Source organism: Mobula hypostoma, chromosome 7, assembly GCF_963921235.1.
Source record: "Mobula hypostoma chromosome 7, sMobHyp1.1, whole genome shotgun sequence".
Taxonomy (NCBI): Eukaryota; Metazoa; Chordata; class Chondrichthyes; order Myliobatiformes; family Myliobatidae; genus Mobula; species Mobula hypostoma.
The window spans coordinates 51,281,486-51,301,561 of NC_086103.1; the positions used below are offsets into that span (position 1 = coordinate 51,281,486).

General features: G+C 38.2%; 1 protein-coding gene across 4 annotated transcripts in view; it reads left to right on the forward strand.

The window, feature by feature from the left end:
* The window catches only part of slc23a1 (solute carrier family 23 member 1), a 178,461-nt gene that overhangs the window by 86,421 nt on the left and 71,964 nt on the right, over nt 1–20,076 (forward strand). Inside the window, exons 2-3 of one of the 4 annotated variants that reach the window (XM_063053424.1) lie at nt 6,342–6,464; nt 12,836–12,919. The exons of 1 other annotated variant lie outside the window; for it this stretch is intronic. In XM_063053424.1, coding sequence (XP_062909494.1) covers nt 6,447–6,464; nt 12,836–12,919 — 102 coding nt within the window. In that variant the 5' untranslated portion in view covers nt 6,342–6,446. The remainder of the gene's footprint in view (nt 1–6,341; nt 6,465–12,835; nt 12,920–20,076) is intronic. 2 more of the 4 variants (XM_063053423.1, XM_063053422.1) reach the window with 2 other exon arrangements.

Here is a 20,076-nt window from a genome sequence, read left to right on the forward strand (position 1 = left end):
GCTGGTTGAAGGACTCTCTGAACCTGTCCTTTGTGGAGGAAATGGAGATTCAAGAGGGAATAATAGGATCAGTTTAGATGAACACACAAAAAAGGTTGTATGAACTCAACAAATCAGACAGCATCTATGGAAAGGAATAAAGAGTTGACGTTTTGGAGGGAGACCCTTCATCTTTTTAGATAGGAGTTCAGCACAGAAATGAAGTGCACTGAAGGTTCCTTTTATGTGCTGTGTAACAATGATTCCATGACCAAACATCAGAGACTGCTGAAGTCACCTGCAATCCTTCAACAATTCCAATTTTTAGTCCTGCAACTTTTCCTTATGGATCAAATTACTTTTTGAAAGTTATTACTAAGTTGTTTCCTTGCAGTGGATGTTCTTATTGCCATATTTAAAATATTGTTTACCTCTACCCAGATTTCTTTGTCAATTATATTTGTCTGTGTCAAATAATTACTGCTTCTTCCAGCTGGAAAACTTTCTTCATCTGCTCTATCAAAATATCAGCTGTTGTATTCAAAGAAAGCCAGCAGTCAATAAGGAAGTGCCCTGTAGGTTTACAAGGACAGGCATGGCACTGTGGGGTTGCATGTGAGTTTCTTTTTTAAATTTTTAAAAAAAAATTACAAATAAAAACCAAAAAAAAACAGCACATCGACAAAAACCACGACCTTAACAGAATCTAATTAAATATTGAGCAGCAAAAGGGAGAAAAATATAAGGCAAAAGTAAACATAGACAGCAGAGGTGCACCACACCAAAAAACCTCAGTCCTCACCCCGTAAGAAAGTCCAATACAGGGCCCCATATCCTTTCAAAGATGTCCCCTCTGTCCTCATTACATAGTCTCAGTCTCTCCAAATGTGCATGTGAGTTTCTTGATAGTGTGAGCTAATGTCTGAATGCACTTTGCATGGTATTTTTGCTTTTGGTGAAAAGTAATGTGATTGTCAGTAAGATGGGGAAAAGCAGGACTTAGATCAAGAAATGCAGCAGTTGAAGTTACCTGCTTTGGGTTTTCATGAAAAGAGTAATCAGAAAGCACTTGCTGGGCAGCCTTTCCCATGCCTTCTGATTGCAATCCTGCTGAACAATTCCTTGCCTGATAACTAGTGGGAAGAGCATTTCCTCACCTTGGCAGCATGCCACAGCAGGTCATGATCCGTTCACGATCATGAATTCTGCAAAAACTGTTGAAGATTGCTCATACTGCAGATTTGTTTTGGGATGTTGATATTCTGCTTTCTAAAATTTCTTAATGTAACACTGTACTCACTGCTTCATTGCACTTGTGCGTGGATTGCAGATAAGGAATGTTTGCCTTGATGGTTGAAAGGAAGCTGGCATAGAGGACAGTACAGACATCCCCTTTGTCCTCTCAGGGTCTCCTTCACATATATTTTGCCACGTAAACTGTGCTCTATTCTCTGCTTCTTATGAAGAATTGTCAACCTGAAATGTGAACTGATACTATACTCAGCAGGTCAAAGTATTTCTTGCTTTATTCATGTTTGAAATACATCTGCCACAGAGGACTGGCAGAGAATGCACACACTGTGATTTCTGCCAACATATGGGCTGCTTACCTGCTTGATTTGCTGCCTGAGATGACTCTTCGCTTCATAACAATGGGATGGAATCTATAATCCTGTCAGAGTTCTCGGCAAACACAAAGTGATGTGCACGTAATCAATGGGTATCAGATTCCCCCCCCCACCAAAATCTTACAAAACATGACATAATTAAGGAATGGCTCTGCAAGTCGGCCATAATGAATCATGCAATGGCTTGAAATTCTTCTGAGCACCTCTCTGACGTGCTTTTGCAAGTGATAGAGACAAAGTTGACACTTTGATTTGAGTGGCTCAGTGATATCCCTAATGGAACACTGTATTGCAATCAGAAAAATATTTCCTCCACGTTCAGTACTTGTTTGGAAGAAGTCCAGTCAGGGCAATGTCGTCCATGGTATACTGTGAACTTGGAGTAATGGTTGTTGAGGATGGCTGATTTCACTGACAACTATGAAGCCCAGAGGTCTTGGTTCCTGGTTGACAATTAAGTTTATCACCAATCACCTTCAGCAGCTTTCTCCTTCCTAATAACAGCAGCTTGTACTGTTCTGTTGGCAACTACAAATTCTTCTTCTGAATCCATATCCAAAAGCAGTCTCTGTATAAGAAATATCTTCTACCCTACTGCCATTACCTTCCCATGTGCCTCTACCTCCTTGTGGAGTTCACTAACACAGCATGAAAGTGTATTGTTTCCAGCTCTCAGGCTGGGAAATTTTATCCATTAAGTTTATTTTGGGATTAGAATTTGATGCAAGTATAGGAGTCCACATAAAATTGAAAAGGAATTATCAGCTGCCATGAGGGTGTGTGGATGTGCATGAAAGTAAATATTTTTATGATCTAATAAAGCTGATTTTGCTTTTGGAGGCTATTTCTTTTGTTTAAGAAGTCTGAAACAAATTTGTTTCATGTTATTTTGGGTATGTCACAAACAATTTAACTGCTCTGATAAGCGATGATTGGTTGGTCTGGGAGGCTCCAGATGGGGCTTCTCTGACTGTCAAAGCTATTCTGTCAGTGCAGGAGGCCATCCATTCTAAGATAACCCCTGCATTGCTTTCAGCAGTAGATTGGACCCAAGGCAAAGAAGAAACATATAGTGTGGATTAGGAGAACATGGTCAGTAATTTTAGGCTAATGGAGAGTCTGCTTATGGCATTCTGGTGTGTGAGGCTATGTGAGGACAGTAGGCTGGAGGGTGGAGTTCCAAAATGGAAATGTGCGTTGAATCATTGTTGGAGGTAATTGGTCATGAACTGCGTACTGTGCACCTTCCGGATGCACACGCCTCTTCAAGATTCCATCTTGGATGTTTGAATTGGTGGGATACTTTTTAATTAAAAGGCATTATTTTTGCCTACAGTTTTATGAGTGAAAGGCAAATATTTGGTTGTAAATATTTTCCATGGAGACAAAGATCAAGCATCCTTTTTATCTAACAGGTACAGGCAGTGCTTGGCAAATTCTATCTTGCAAATCTTCTCGGAAATGTTCTGCAGCTGGGAGTTTATTATAGAATCTTTTCTGTAGTCTGCTTCCAGCAGTGTGAATGAATCATGGCAGTTTACCAGGATTTAAAAAAGTTAATTTTCAGTGTTGGTCATGGACCTTCAAAATTTTTTAGATAAATTTTGTTAGCCAGAATTTTTTGGATAGAACATATTATAGTCATAGTCATACTTTATTGATCCTGGGGGAAATTGGTTTTCGTTACAGTTGCACCATAAATAATAAACAGTAATAAACCCATAAATAGTTAAGTAATAATATGTAAATTATGCCAGGAAATAAGTCCAGGACCAGCCTATTGGCTCAGGGTGTCTGACCCTCCAAGCGAGGAGTTGTAAAGTTTGATGGCCACAGGCAGGAATGACTTCCTATGACGCTCTGTGTTGCATCTCGGTGGAATGAGTCTCTGGCTGAATGTACTCCTGTGCCCACCCAGTACATTATGTAGTGGATGGGAGACATTGAGCAAGATGGCATGCAACTTAGACAGCATCCTCTTTTCAGACACCACCGTGAGAGAGTCCAGTTCCATTCCCGCAACATCACTGGCCTTACGAATGAGTTTGTTGTTTCTGTTGGTGTCTGCTACCCTCAGCCTGCTGCCCCAGCTCACAACAGCAAAGATGATAGCACTGGCCACCACAGACTCATAGAACATCCTCAGCATCGTCCGGCAGATGCTAAAGGACCTCAGTCTCCTCAGGAAATAGAGACGGCTCTGACCCTTCTTGTAGACAGCCTCAGTGTTCTTTGACCAGTCCAGTTTATTGTCAATTCGTATCCCCAGGTATTTGTAATCCTCTACCATGTCCACACTGACCCCCTGGATGGAAACAGGGGTCACCAGTACCTTAGCTCTCCTCAGGTCTACCACTAGCTCCTTAGCCTTTTTCACATTAAGCTGCAGATAATTCTGCTCACACCTCCTACCGTAGCCCTGTACTCAGCCTCATCTCCCTTGCTGATGCATCCAACTATGGCAGAGTCATCCGAAAACTTCTGAAGGTGACAAGACTCTGTGCAGTAGTTGAAGTAATGTATATGCAGTTGAAGAATACTTGTACCTGAAAAAGTGAGAAATTAATTCTCAGTAATTGGTCCCTTCATTCAGACAACTTATTAACCAGTTATATTGGTCTCCAGTTATTTATTTGATGCACCACAGCTAGTTGGATCATTACTCTTTCAAATATGGTCTGTCTTGGGCTTTATTGATGATGGCTTAAGCTAAAGCTCATCGTAACTCTTATAAATGTAGATACCTTATAATCAAAAGGACTATGGTCCAGGTTGTGACTGTGAGTTTCTGTGTTGTTTCCTTGAAGCTTGGCTGACGGTGAAGGTCAACATATCCTTACTCACTAAACAGAGTTGTATCATGCCTGAAGAACCCTGTTCTTTTCCATTCTTTCCATGGGAGCCTATAAACAAACACTATTTGAATATTCAAGATGCTAAAAGCTAAGCAGGATCATAGAAAATAATGCAAGACTTTGTAATTAGTTTTCAGCTGGGAAAGGAAAGGTAAGAGAGCAATAAGCGATTATTAATAGAAAACTCTAATTTCCTTTTTGAATCTGAACTCCAAAATAAGCACAGAAATTCAGCTACATTAACATAGATCTGAATAGTAACGGGAAACAGTTGGTTTGAAAAGTAAAATGGGAGAGTCTTTGGTGGTGGGGGTGAGGGCAGACAATATACCAGTAATCTTTCATACCCACTCCCGAGATCAAAAAGAAGAAATCACTGTCTATCTACCTGAATCTGAATAGCACAGATGTTGAGAACATGATTTCCTGGTGGTAACTTCTTTCCTTTATTTAGAAAGAGAAAATTTCTGAGAGATGGGGCAATAACGATTGTGCTAGATAATTCGCAAAACTTTTAGAAAATATCTTGCCATTTGGATGCTATGAAGTGGACTGGAATGGATTCCCAGACACCCACTGAATATTAACATAGGTTTCTAAATAAGTTAATGTGTTATCCGAATAAGGGCATGGCATTTGGTTTGGTTTCTCGCTAAATTGATTACTGAGTAGGTGTTCCTAGGTCAGCATTTCCAAAATTGGCTGAAAGTCACTTTAACCTAGCCTATGATGTTTTTTTGAAAATGCTTTAACATAGACATAAGAAATAAAAGCAGTAGCGGGCTTTTTGGCCACTCAAGACTACTCTGCTATTTATTGCTCTTGTGGCTGATCTTCCATTTGAATGCTGTTCTCTTATATCATTCCCACACGCTTGTTATCTAGAAGTCCATTGATCTCTGCTTTGAACAAACTAAATCGCCACAATCGGTCAAATTAGAGAATTCTCAGCATTCTTTACCTTCTGCTTGTAGAAATTTCATTTAACCCCACTCTGTTCTTGGAAGATCTTTATTCAGAGACCATAACCCCATTGTAATGGATTCCTAGGCCAGTAAAATACTTTCCCTGCAACCATCCTGAGCATTGTAAGAATTTTGACTTTGTGTGAGGGCACGCCTCATTCAACTCTGAACTCTCGAGAACATGGGTCAATCTATTCAACTTCAAAGGTTACAGAGAAGAAGGTAGGAGAATGAGGTTTGAGAGGGATAATAAATCTGCTATGATCAAATAGCAGAGCAGACTTGATGGGCTAAGTGGCCTAATTCTGCTCTTATGTCTCATGGTCTTACTGTCTTTCCTACATGACAAATCCACTGTCTCTGAAACTGGTCTTGAGCATCTTCACTGCTCTCCCTTCAGTACATACTTCATTCAGTAAGGAGGCCAACAATGAAGACAATACTCCAGATTTCATTTTATACTTTTTGTTTTCACAAGTGTGTTCTCTTTGATTTTTTTATGCTACACCTTTGTGTTAACTAGTCATGTGTGTGTTTATTTTAGAGATGTCTGGTATGTTGTTCGATGATAGTCATCACTCACAATGACTCCATTACCATTCCCTGGCAACAGCTTGATTTGATCTGCTTGGCTAGGGATGCTTTAAGTGATCTTTGTTTTGCAGATGTGTATGGTGAGAATAATCAAATCAACCAGCTGAGTTGATGTATTTTAATATAGTTCACTTGAGTATATCTGCCAAAGGTTAGTACTCAACTTAGCTGGGGGTACAAAATGTTTTGAGGATGTCAGTTCATTTCCATTGGGGTTAAAAACCTTAAAAGCTTCCGACCTCTCATTTGGTCTGAGCTAATGTATGATGAACTGTTGGTTAAAGTTCAGCAGTTCAACTGAAAAGTTAATTTTTAACCAGCAGAGGAAGAATACTTTTTCTCTCAAAATGGAATGAAATGCAGCATTGTTTCAAAGCTTCTCCTGCAGGCAATGTGTTAAAGGGACCAGGCTCTCAGAGACCAGAATGAGGGACGGTTTAAAGGTAACATATTTCATCTTCTGCTGCATTTTAAACTATATTGTTTTACATGAAACTCTTGACAAAACAAGGCAGTTGTACGAAGTTTCGATTTGAAATTAAATGTTTGTGAAGTAGAATTTAGAGTGATTATTTTGTTTGCTTTTACTGTAAATTACTGAATACTAGGAAATTGGAATCTTTGAATTTAATCTACAAGGTTACAGTCCCTGAATTTCTCCTGACTTCTGAGAACTGAACTTGGTATGTAATTTTAAAGATAAATGCGTGAGATCCCGCAGAATCTTGAAATCCAGAGCAACACACACAAAATGCTAAAGGAACTGAGTAACGTAGGTAGTATCTAAATCAGTGAATGTTTTAGGCCAAGATCAGATATTTTTTCTAAAGTCTTCAATTCTGCTTTTTAAAATGGCTTCATTTTGTTTAAATGTTAAATAATGCTTGTGCCAAATATAACACACCTGCTACAGCTTAATCAATCAGGGATGAATTTCTTTCTTTTTAAATCTTTTTATTGAGTAAGTATACAAAAAAGGTAAGCCATATAAACATTAATACAATGTTAAAGTATAATAAAATTCCAAAAGATAACAATACCAAAAAGAAAATACTACAAACAATGTAATTTAAGCATAAGAAACCAAGATAACATAATAGTATACTAGATTTTATATATATCAATGGAAAAAAAGAAAAAAAAAACCCCAAAAAAAAACCCACCGTGCAACTAACTAAAAGCAAAGCAAAGCAATGGGCTAACTTGAAACCAAACAGAGTTAAACTTAAAATCACGTCCTCAATCCCGACCTCCATTAAAACAGTGAAGAGAAAACAAGAAGGGTAAATATTACATTAAATGAAAATATCGAATAAAAGGTCCCCAAATCTGTTCAAATTTAAATGAAGAATCATAAAGGTTACTTCTAATTTTCTCCAGATTCAAACATAAAATCGTCTGAGAAAACCAAAAAAAGGTAGTTGGAGCATTAAGCTCTTTCCAATGTTGTAAAATACATCTTTTCGCCATTAAAGTAAGAAATGCAATCATTCTACGGGCTGAAGGGGAAAGATTACTAGAAATTTTAGGTAGTCCAAAGATAGCAGTAATAGGGTGAGGAGAGATATCTATATTTAATACCTTAGAAATAATATTGAAAATATCTCTCCAAAAAGTTTCCAAAGTAGGGCAAGACCAAAACATATGAGTTAAAGAGGCTATCTGCCCCGAACATCTATCACAGAAAGGATTAATATGCGAGTAAAAACGCGCTAACTTATCTTTGGACATATGTGCTCTATGAACCACTTTAAATTGAATTAGGGAATGTTTAGCACAAATAGAGGAAGTATTAACTAATTGTAAAATCTGCCCCCAATCATCCACAGAAATGGTAAGCCCCAATTCCTGTTCCCAATCTACCCTAATCTTATCAAATGGAGCTTTCCTAAGTTTCATAATAATATTATAAATCATAGCCGATGCACCTTTCTGACATGGATTAAGGTTAATTATCGAATCTAAAATATATATAGGAGGAAGCATTGGAAAGGAAGTAAGTATAGTACTTAGGAAATTTCTAACTTGTAAATATCTAAAAAAATGTATTCTTGATAAGTTATATTTGTTAGATAATTGTTCAAAAGACATAAGGGAACCATCTAAAAATAAATCCAAAAACCGTAAAATACCCTTAGTCTTCCAAGTTTGAAAAGCGCGATCCGTAAAAGAGGGAGGAAAAAATATGTTACCTAAAATAGGAATCGCTAACCCGAATTGATTAAGATCAAAAAATTTTCTGAATTGAAACCAAATGCGCAAAGCATATTTAACTATCGGGTTAGAGACCTGCTTAAGACGTTTCGAATCAAAAGGAAGAGAGGAACCTAAAATAGAACCAAGTGTATAACCCTGAACAGATTGTAATTCCAATGCTACCCATTTAGGAATAAATAGTATGTCCCGATCAAGTAACCAAAATTTCATATGTCGAATATTAATAGCCCAATAATAAAATCTAAAGTTAGGTAATGCTAAACCTCCATCTCTCTTAGCTTTCTGTAAATGTATTTTACCCAGTCTCGGATTCTTGTTCTGCCAAATAAATGAAGAAATTTTAGAGTCAACTTTATCAAAAAAAGATTTAGGAACGAAAATTGGTAATGCCTGAAACACATATAAAAATTTTGGCAAAAAAAACATCTTAACTGCATTAATACGACCAATCAAAGTTAAATATAAGGGAAACCATTTAGATGAAAGTTGAGTAATATGGTCTATTAATGGTAAAAAGTTAGTCTTAAATAAATCTTTATGTTTACAAGTAATTTTAATCCCAAGATATGAAAAGTAATTATTAATCAATTTAAATGGAAATTTATAATATAAGGGAAGATGTTTATTAATCGGAAAAAGTTCACTCTTACTAAGATTTAATTTATAACCTGAGAAAAGACCAAATTGTGCTAATAACTCTAAAACAGCAGGAATGGATCTCTCAGGATTAGAAATATATAAAAGTAAATCATCAGCATAGAGTGATAATTTATGGGACTTTAATCCCCGAGTTATCCCAGTAATATTTAAAGATTCTCGAATAGCAATTGCAAGAGGTTCTAATGCAATATCAAATAATAGGGGACTAAGAGGACAGCCTTGTCGAGTACCACGAAAGAGAGGAAAAAAAGGTGAGTTTAAGGAGTTAGTACGAACCGAGGCTACAGGGGAGTAATATAACAGTTTAATCCAGGATATAAATTTCAAGCTAAAATTAAACATTTCAAGCACCTTAAATAAATAAGGCCATTCTACTCTATCAAAAGCTTTCTCGGCATCTAAAGAAATAACACACTCAGGAACATTTTGTGAGGGAGTATAAACGATATTTAACAATGTACGAATATTATAAAAAGAGTAACGACCTTTAATAAAACCCGTTTGGTCTTCCGAAATAATAGAAGGAAGTACTTTTTCTAGTCTATTTGCTAATAACTTAGAAAAAACTTTAGAATCAACATTTAATAAAGATATTGGTCTATAAGATGCACATTGAGCAGGGTCTTTATCCTTCTTTAGTATTAAAGAAATTGATGCTCTATTAAAAGATTCCGGAAGTTTACCAAGTTTCAAAGAAGCCTCAAAAACCTTATAGAGCCAAGGAATCAATAAAGAAGCAAAACATTTATAAAATTCAACGGTAAACCCATCAGGGCCAGGAGCTTTCCCCAGATTCATAGAAAAAATAACATTCTTAATCTCATCCATTGTAATGGAAGTATCTAATAAAGAAGACATATCCTGTGAAATCAGAGGGAAGTCTAACTTATCTAAAAAATCATTCATATATTTAGAATCTCGAGGAGACTCTGATTGGTATAAAGAAGAATAAAAATCACAAAAGGTTTGATTAATCCCCACATGATCCAATATCAATCGATCATTTTGGTTATAAATCTGATTGATTTGAGATTTAACATAATTAGATTTCAATTGATTAGCCAGCAGCTTGCCAATTTTATCACTGTGAACATAAAAATCACTTCTTGTTTTCTTTAATTGGTTTACAATCGAGGACGAGAGTAGTAAACTGTGTTCCATTTGAAGTTCAGTTCTTTGTTTGTATAGCTCCTCAGAAGGAGCCATAACATATTTCTTATCAATTTCTTTAATCTTGTCCACAATTACCATCTCCTCCTGCTTCTGTTTCTTCCTCAAAGCAACGGAATACGAAATAATCTGACCCCGAATATAGGCTTTAAAAGTGTCCCAAAGAGTGTTAACCGAAATATCTTCTGTATGGTTAATTGTAAAAAAAAGCTCAATCTGTTCATTCATAAAATTAACAAAGTCCGAGTCCTGAAGCAACAGCGAATTAAAACGCCATTGTCTATTGTTTGGTATATTGGCCATAATTTTAATAGAAAGCTTAAGTGGAGCATGATCCGAAATGGTTATAGAATCATAATCACATTTAATCACTGAAGAAATGAGACGAGAATCAATGAAAAAATAATCAATTCTTGAATAGGAATGATGAACATGTGAAAAGAAGGAAAAATCTTTTTCCTGAGGATGCAGAAAACGCCAAATGTCCGTCGACCCAGAATCAGAAAGGAAAAAATTAATCAAATTTGCAGATTTATTAGGTAAAGTCCGTAAAGGAGCCGAACGGTCCAAAGCTGGAGATAAACAGGTATTAAGATCTCCGCCCCAAATCAATGAAAACTCGTTCAAAGGGATGAATTTCTAAGCACACGTCCTACATCCAAAATAACAATTCAACCCCCTGCCTTCCTGTGCACAATGGATGAACCGCAGCATGTCCCAGTACTGCGGGCTGACCTCTACCTCTCAGGAGAGCCAGGGCAAGAGATGCAGGAGAGCACTGCCATGTACAGGCTTCCTTTAGTTATACACCAAACTGATTTGGAACTGCATCATGAAAGCATCATTATTGCAAACTCATAATCTTGAAACACCATCCTCAACAGACGTAGGGCATAATAATTTCAGGAGCTCAAAAATATTGTCTCACTGTTACCTTAAATTCAATTAGGGATAGATAAAATATTGCTGGCCTTGGTAGCAATGATTATGTACAATGAAATAATTATGAAAAATCCATTTGATTTCATAAATATTAATCATTATATTTTCTATAAAATATCAAGCTTGATTATAATTCCAGGTTAATTATGTTATGCATTGAGAAAATCATATACTTGAGTGTATTTATTGTTAGTTTGTTTTGGAAGCCAGTTGTAGAAATTTTATTTTTAAAAGTGGCCTTAGGACATGATGGGTGAGCATTGAATTGTAATTTTAATTGTCGTTTCAAATTCCCCAACAATTTAGTAGTATGTTTAGACTCTAACAAATGTTTAGAGCTGAATTTAATATAATTACATAATGTAACAATAGTGGGATTTGTTGAACTTGCAAGATATTAGAACAAGTAGATTTAATCAAGTCATAAATTTTACATTATGTATACCCGTCTTTGCCTATAAAGGCTGTATTTGCGGGATATATATCGTAAGTACTCAAGACAGGCAAACTGGAGAGAGAAATAATGTTAATGTTTTGGATGATTGTCTAGAAAGCATTAATGTACGTTTGTAATTTATTTTGTCCTACTTGCTGCCTGACTTGAATATCTCCAATGTGTTTTCTGGATTTGCAGAATCTGTAGCACTAACTTGGCAAAAACACAATTGAAATTTATCTAATCATCTTTCTTCATTTCATCCTTTAATTATCCAACTACTGAAGACAAATCTTTACAGTTAGAAATGACAAGATAGGGAAATGTGTGTGTGTGTGTGTGTGTGTGTGTGTGTGTGTGTGTCAGACATCCCACCCTGCAGAAACTCATTTCAGGGAGGTAACACCATCAGTTTGCTGGAGACTTCCGGGAGAGGTGGGATGTCTGCAATACAGTAGCTCCTTTGCAGCTAGCCAGCTAGTTTAAATAACGTTAGCTATGCTAATGAATGAATGACACCTGTTAAACTCACCTCAACATGCCTTTTACAGTCTTAACACACCATGGGCAATAGAAAAGTCACTGTTGCAAACAGTGCAGTGAGCAACACTGTCATTATTTTGAACCCTATTAGGCAGGGGTACACTTTAGTGTAGTCTGGGGTGACGCACATTTTATATATTTTTTGGAACACTCTGCCATGGTGCGCTCTCGCTCGCGCGCTCTCTCTCTCGTGATCGCTCTCACGCTCTCTCTTGCTTTTCTCTCGCTCACTCTCAAAAAAATTGATTTCCATGATATTGTATATAATTTGCGGGCATCAGGGAGCCACTATTAATATGTGGGAGACTCCCGGAACTTCTGGGAGAGGTGGGATGTCTGGTGTGTGGTGTGTGTGTGTGCGTGTGTGTGTGTGTGTGTGTGTGTGTGTGTGTGTGAAGGTCTATCATTTCAGAACTGTAGCCATTACCGGCACAGGTAAAAAAAATCTTTAAAATTTCATGAGTTTGTGTAACTTGGAACAGAATCAAGCTTTCAATGGAAAACGAGCTGGATGTGCATTGAGTTTTGCAGATGATGCTTCTAATAACCTCCGCTTTCCCTTGTGTGCTTCATTGTAATTTGACTTAAATGCACTATTTAAAAATTTGCCTTTTGTGATAACAAGATGAAGTTGGAAAAACAAGCAGAATATTTAATAAACTCTGCAACTTCAGTTCATTTGTAAAGCATTTTCCAAAGTATGCAATAATGACTCATCCTTTTACAATTTGCTTACCTGTTACACAATTGGAATGAATTGTTAAGGAAAACAATTATGTTTTACTGGACAAGAAATTTGTTTGAAAGTTGAGTAGTCAAATAATATATTCAAATTCTCTGAGCCAGAATGGAATTCCAAGCCCTGGGTATGAAGAACTGTCTGAGAACAACGTAACTGTGGGAGGAAGATATCAAAACCGAAGTGACGAGGTAATTTTAAACTTGATTGATATTCAGGTTACAGGAGCCATTAAATCTTACAGCATTGAGAGGGAGCTGAGTGGTACTTTGTGTGAGCTCCTTTCTGTTTCGCTGTTTACCAGTGGTGTCTAAGTTACCCCACTGAGACGTTTCTTCTGTGGAGATGGAAACTGAACCCTTTTTCAGTATGTGTCCAATAGCCTTTTAAATAAAAGTTCCTAAGCAAGTTAATGCAACCAGACATCTTGAATATATTTTCCCTTATTTGCCCTTATAGTTTTTTGCTAGCATGATTAACAGCTATGGACTGATGATTTTTGATAGGACAGAGAGCTTATGTAATGGAAAAAGAAAGAGTTAATATCTTGGGACTGTTTCATTTTATTGACCTGAAATTCCTCTTCACAGATGCTGCTCGGCTTGCTGAGCATCTCCAGCTTTTCAAATTTTCAACATTTTAGTTTTCATTTTGAAGCTAGATGAAGGATGTTTTTCCTTCTTCCTCCTATCAACAATACTGTGCAAGTTGCTGGGCCCACAAATAGAGGAGAGCGAGTGCAGCATCTTAGGAGGAAATTGACCAAAGCCATGTTTTCAATGTTGCTGTACGGGTAAAAGAATTTGCATAGCTGTACAGGCAAAAACTATATTTACTTCATGATTGTCAGTCAGTTCCTGCATCTGGCATTGTTAGATTAGGCCTACTGACAACTGCTGTACCACCGACCTTCTGATTTTTTTTCTCCATTTACAACTGAAATGGATGCCTGACTGATCTCTCACCATACCACCGGAAGTGAAATATCCCAGCCTTCATATTGGTGTCTGGCACTCCCATTATTTAATGATTTAGCATTGCCATGGATTATATTTGATGCTGCTGAACAGCGACTTTCTACTGGCTGAGTGCAATCCTAGGAAAGAATTTGATTTCTGGTTCAGGCTTGAACTTGTGGAGGAAAGGTTTGGTGGTGTGAGGGTCTGGGTGTGTGATAGGGGTGTAGAGAATATAAATTTGTGACCAGTGTACACCCATGTAGTTGTTTGAACAAAGTGCAATTGAACAAGATAGTTGTTTTTCTTGGGCAAACAGCTAACTGAATAATTCAGTTTTACAAATTTCTCCTCTCTCAATAATTGCTATGGAAATCTTACTGGCATTTCTCAGCCACTGCCAATTTTATAGAGGGTGGTTGGTGGGGTGGGAGAGGGTGAATGAAGATATGGAAATGCCAAAAGTCCTGATTTCTCTATCTACTGAGGTCCTCACGATCTGTTCTTCTTCTGTGCTCTATGAGGCCTTGACACTTATCTAAAGTAGGACAGAGGAATTTTCTTTTTAATTATGCATTTTTTTTCTGTTTGTAAGCATCACTGGCAAGGATGGTATTTGCTCTCCATCTTCAATTTATCTAGCAGTGTCAGTGAATTGTTATCTTGAAATACAATAGTCTAGTGAGGGTACTAACAGAGTACAGAGTAACAGAGGGAGGGAGTTCCAGCATTTAGATGCAATGATTTCCAGGTCACATGGTTGCCCAATCTGGTGAACCTGAAGGTGGTGGTTCCCATGCATTTTTTTCCCTTGTCCTTCTGATGGGAGAGTTCCTCTCAAAGCATTCTGAGTGAAAAATAGCTGTGCATTTTGTACCTGCTCACCAGCCATTCTGTACCAGTTTTTGAGGGAATGAACATTTAGGGCAGTAGAGAGGGTGTCAATTAAGAAGACTGCTTTGTCTTGGATGATGTTCTGCTGCTTGAGAATTGAAGGCGCCAAACTCATCCAGTCAAGTGGAAAGTATTCTGCTATGACCTTGACCTCTTTTGCCTTGCAGACTATGGAAAGACTTTGAAGTATTAGAGTGTTTTTACCACAAAACACTCAGTCTGACTTGCACTTATTAAGGTCCATTATTAAGGACCTCCAGCATCCAGGGCATACCCTCTTCTCACTGTTACCATCAGGTAGGAGATACGGAAGCCTGAAGGCACACACTCAGTGATTCAGGAACAGCTTCTTCCCCTCTGCCATCCAATTCCTAAATGGACATTGAAGCTTTGGACACTATCTCACTTTTTTTAATAGACAGTATTTCTGTTTTCGCACATTTAAAAAAAAATCTATTCAGTATACGTCATTGAATTACTTGTTTATTTATAATGTTTAATTTAATTTATTATTATTGTTGTTATTTTCTCTCTCTGCTAGATTATGTATTGCATTGAACTGCTGCTGAGATAACAAATTTCACGTCACATGCTGGTGATAATAAACCTGATTCTGATTCTGATTCTTGTAGCATCTGCAAAGAAGTGATGGGTCCAGTTCGTTTCTAATCATCCTATTCCCTCCTCTGCCCTTCCCCAGATGCAATGCTAATGCCAATGAATGTCAAGGATGGGTGGCTAGACTCTGAAAGGGGTCATTTCTTGGTACTTTTTGTGACACTTGTATTGCTTGTACAACGTTTAGGTAGGGAGCAGATAAATGGCAGTTGTTGATGCAGACAGCTGTGGAATGCTTCATATGCTGAAGAGTATTGGATGGAATTGAGCACTGCTCCAAGAACCCCTCCTGTAACTCTGGAGGCTGGGGTTCAGGGTTATGACTCATCCATGGGAGAATATTCATCCCCCTTTACGTCCATTGACTTTAATCTTACTTGGGTACTTTGATACTGTGTCAAGTCTTGCAATGTCATCAGAAACAATGACACACATACCTCATCTCACTTCCTTGTTCATTGGTTGGTAAGTGGGAAAGAAACTATAATGGAGTAGATACCTGAGCCACTCTGAAACCCAAGCAGGTTATTGGCAAGTAACTCTTCACAACAGCACCAAAACCACTTTCTACTGTTGCTGAATAGAGACAACTGACTGGCTGGGTGCAATTTTTTTTGTGTCTGTACATGATCCTAAGATCAAGAAATTGGGTTGATTTTATTCCTTTTCTCCTTTAACAATGTGGTATTGATAGAACAGAGTGGTTTGTTCGGCAGTTTAAGAGTTGAGCACCCTGCTGTGGACTTGGTTGTATATAGGGCAAGCCAGCAGATTTTCCTCCTCTGAAGTCTTAAAGAGCCAGTACAAAAGCTGCATGCCTTTTTTTAAAGTTTCTGTTACAGAGGACAGTTTAAATTTGTATTAATTTAATTTTCACAGATGCCATGATAGGGTTTGTAATTTCAAGTTGTCAATTGTCTGCTGATGTCATGATTCGAAGTTTCAAAAAATTATAAGTACATTTAGTATCAAACAATGTATAAATTATATAAACTGGAGAACTGTTGACTTTCAGGCTATCACAAAAAATAAGAAACACGAACGAACCCAAATAAAAAATAAAGACCAACACCCAATGCGCAGAGAAAGAGAGGAAAAACACAAATCATGCAACCAATAGAAGCGAGCAACAGCAGTCTGAACCAAATTGAGTCCTTGGATCCGAATCCTTGGAGCAGCCTGGAGTAGGCCCAAAGGCTCATCTCAGTTCATCATATTATCAGGGCAAATCACCGTGAGGCTCACAGCCATGAAGCAGAGCCACCAGGGTGGTTTCACAGCCTCAACATCATGAAGAGAGGAGTGAGCATTGCAGGAGAGCAAGAGAAATCGGTCCAACTCTTGCCTCTGATCCAGACACCTTGCTTTTCCAGTTTATCTGGGCCAGTATGTAAATTGTCCAAACAGCGGATTGTGCCTCACATTAGGACCCCGATACTGACAAATATCTCTGGGAAGGTCTAACAAAATTCCCTTTTACAATTTTGATCTGATGTTAAGCCAACAATGCCTAACATCGTCCTTTGAAATTGTCTTCAAGGATTTCAAAACCTTCTACTCTTGTACTATACTATGGTACTACCCAACCACCACCCCTTGCACAAGTCCTTGCCAGTCAATTCCACTAGAATTCCATTTTGTGCCTCCTCTTAAGATTTGCCTGCTGCATACTCATGTCTTGTCTCCCTCTTTCATGGGGGTTTCTATATACTTCAGAGATCTAGCTGATTCTGAAGTAGGTTGCCAAGTTTTATCAACAATGCACACTTATACTTCCCTCCTTCAGCAGCAGAGTGTAAGTCAGATGGGGTCACAAGCTTCATCTGGAAGTGCATCGAGGACATTGTCCCCCAAAAATCAGTCAGGGTCTATCCAAATCAGAAACCCCGGACCAACAGTTCCATGCATGCTGCACTCACACTGCGAGACAGAGATTTCACCACCGGTAGCCACCAGGAACTGAAAAAATGCAGAAGTGAAACAACAATACAAGGACAAGATCCAGACACAACTCTGCACCAACAACATGCAGCTTAGGCAGACTTCAAAGCTAAACACAATGGTGCTGTCAACATCGCTGCCTCTCTCCCAGATGACCTAAATCTTTTTTACGTTCGGTTTGAGGTTGCCAACACTGAGCCCTGAGGAGAGCCACTGATGTGATTCGTAGCTTGGTCATCTCTAAGGCTGAAGTACGCAGGGGTTTCCAATGAGTGAACAACTGCAAGGCTGTGGGACCAGGTGACATTCCAGGGTGGGTACTCAGAGTGTGTGTGGCACAACTGGTTGGTGTGTTTGCAGACAGTTTTAATCTCTCTCTCTCTCCCAGTGTAGAGTGCCCTCCTGCTTCAAAACATCCACATTGTCCTGTACCTAAAAAGACCAAGGTAACATGTCTGAATGACTGGTGTCCTGTCACACTCACCTTAATACTAAGCAAATGCTTTGAGAGGCTGGTCAAGGACTATATCTGCAGCATGCTACCACGCACTCTGGACCCCCTACAATTTACCTACCAACACAACCGATCAACGGATGGTGAAATAGCCACAGCTCTTCACATTGTTGTTACACACCTGGAGAAGAGGAATGCCCATGTGAGAATGCTGTTCTTGGACAACATTCAACACCAAAATTCCCTCCAGGCTTGACAAGAAGCTCAGAAAACTCGGCCTTCACCCTGCCTTGTGCAGCTGGATCCTGGACTTCCTGTCAGCTCGCCAGTAGGTGGTAAGAGTGGGCTCCCTCACCTCTTCCTCTCTGACCTTCAACACAGGAGACTCCAGGGCTGTGTCCTAAGCCCCCTCCTTTACTCTCTGTACACCCGTGACTGTATTACCACCCACAGTTCCAATCTGCAAATTAAATTTGCAGATGATACTACAATGATTAACTTTATCTCAAATAATAACGAGGCAGCCTACAGAGAAGATGTCATCACCCTGACACAGTGATATCAAGAAAACAACCTCTACCTCAATGCTGCAAAAACAAAGGAGCTGGTTATGAACTACATGAGGAATGGAGACAGGCTAACCCTTATTGACATCAATAGGTCTGGGGTTGAGAGGGTGAACAGCTTCAAGTTCCTGGGTGTACACAGCACCGAGGGTCTCACTTGGTCTGTTAATACCGGCTACGTGATGAAACAGGCACAACAGCGCCTCTTTCACCTCAGACGGTTGAAGAAGTTTGGTATGGGCCCCCAATCATAAGAACTTTCTACGGGGGCACAACTTGAGAGCATCCTGACTGGCTGTATCATTGCTTGGTATGGGAACTGTACTTCCCTTAATTGCAGGGCTCTGTAGAGCGTGGTGCAGACAGCCCAGCACATCTGTAGATGTGAACTTCCCACTATTCAGGACATTTACAGCAACTGGTGCATAAAAAGGGCCAGAAGGATCACTGGGGACCCAAATCACCTCAACCACAAAGCCAGGACCAACAGGATGCGGGACAGCATCTTCTACAAAGCCATTAGGCTGATTATTCATACTGACACCGTTGTATTTCTAAGCTATATTGACTGTTCTGTTGAATATCTTAATGTATATACTATTTATTACAAATTACTATAATTGCACATTGACATTTAGACGGAGACGTAACTTAAAGATTTTTACTCCTTGCATATATGAAGGATGTTAGAAATAAAGTCAATTCAATTCAATTCAAGGAGAAAGGCAGTGAATCTTAATGCTCCTTTATTGAAATACAGTATTGTTGATTTAGCTTGCATTAATCTAACAGTAACGAAATATTTATCTACCACAGATCATGATTGAATTTGATATTTGCTCTGATAAAGGACAATTTTGCTTAAAATGATAAATTTCAGAAGAATTTCTGGAACATGAAGTGGCAGAAAACTGGTCACATTTGCAGATAACCTATGAGAAATATTCAAAATAATTTTGCTTTATAATGATCTTGTGCCCTTTAACACAGATATAATTGCAAAAATATTCATGATACAAAACAGTGAGTGAAAATAATAATATTAAATGGAATGTTTAAAATATTATAAATTGATGAATGGGGAGAAATATGCAATTTAAAAAAAAAAGAAAGAACATTCCTAAAAGGAATACGAAAGCCTTTCAAGAGGATATTTATTTACAAAACTTAAAAATACTGTAGATAAGAAGGTTGTCAAAAAGATTATCTCTGTTTTAAAGGGATGTGTTGTAAATGAAAATGGAACAAGTATAGATTCATTGTTTTATTAATATTTATGGAATAAGAAAATATACACAAATTTATTGGGATATCAATGACAAATTAGAGCAAAAGGTGATGTTTAAATGTCATCAGGAAACCTTGTTAGAATGAGATGACAGCTGTGAAGATTAATAACTCAGCAAAAATTGATGATACCTATGACTGGGTGTAAAAAAAGATAATGAAGAAATTTTAAATGATTAGGGCATTCCAGGTGTTGATTATTTATGCATCATCCCTTCCTTAAAGTATAACTTCCCTCTCAAATCCTGATTCAAAGCTTATTGTCTTGCCAATCTAACTACTGTCTGGGGAAGTTAATGACAAAAGGTAGTGTGACAAGCCATTAGATAATATTAACAGTTTGGAAAGAGCCATTAGTGCTTTATCCAGAAGGTCATGGCTTGTAACCTAATTTGTGTTTTTCTGAGAGATATCTTTTGATGTAGTTTATTTGGGCTGTATGTTAGGCTGAAGGCAATATCTTCTGTAGGCAGCCTTCAATCACAGAGGATCATGGGTTTGCTTCTCCGGTGGACTGTGTCCTCTCCAGGGCGCAAGCCTGGGTGGAAAGATTTGAAGAACCGGCTGTTGCCCATGCAGCGGGCTCCCCATCTCCACGTCACTGTTGTAGTCCAAGGGAAAGGCAAGCTGGC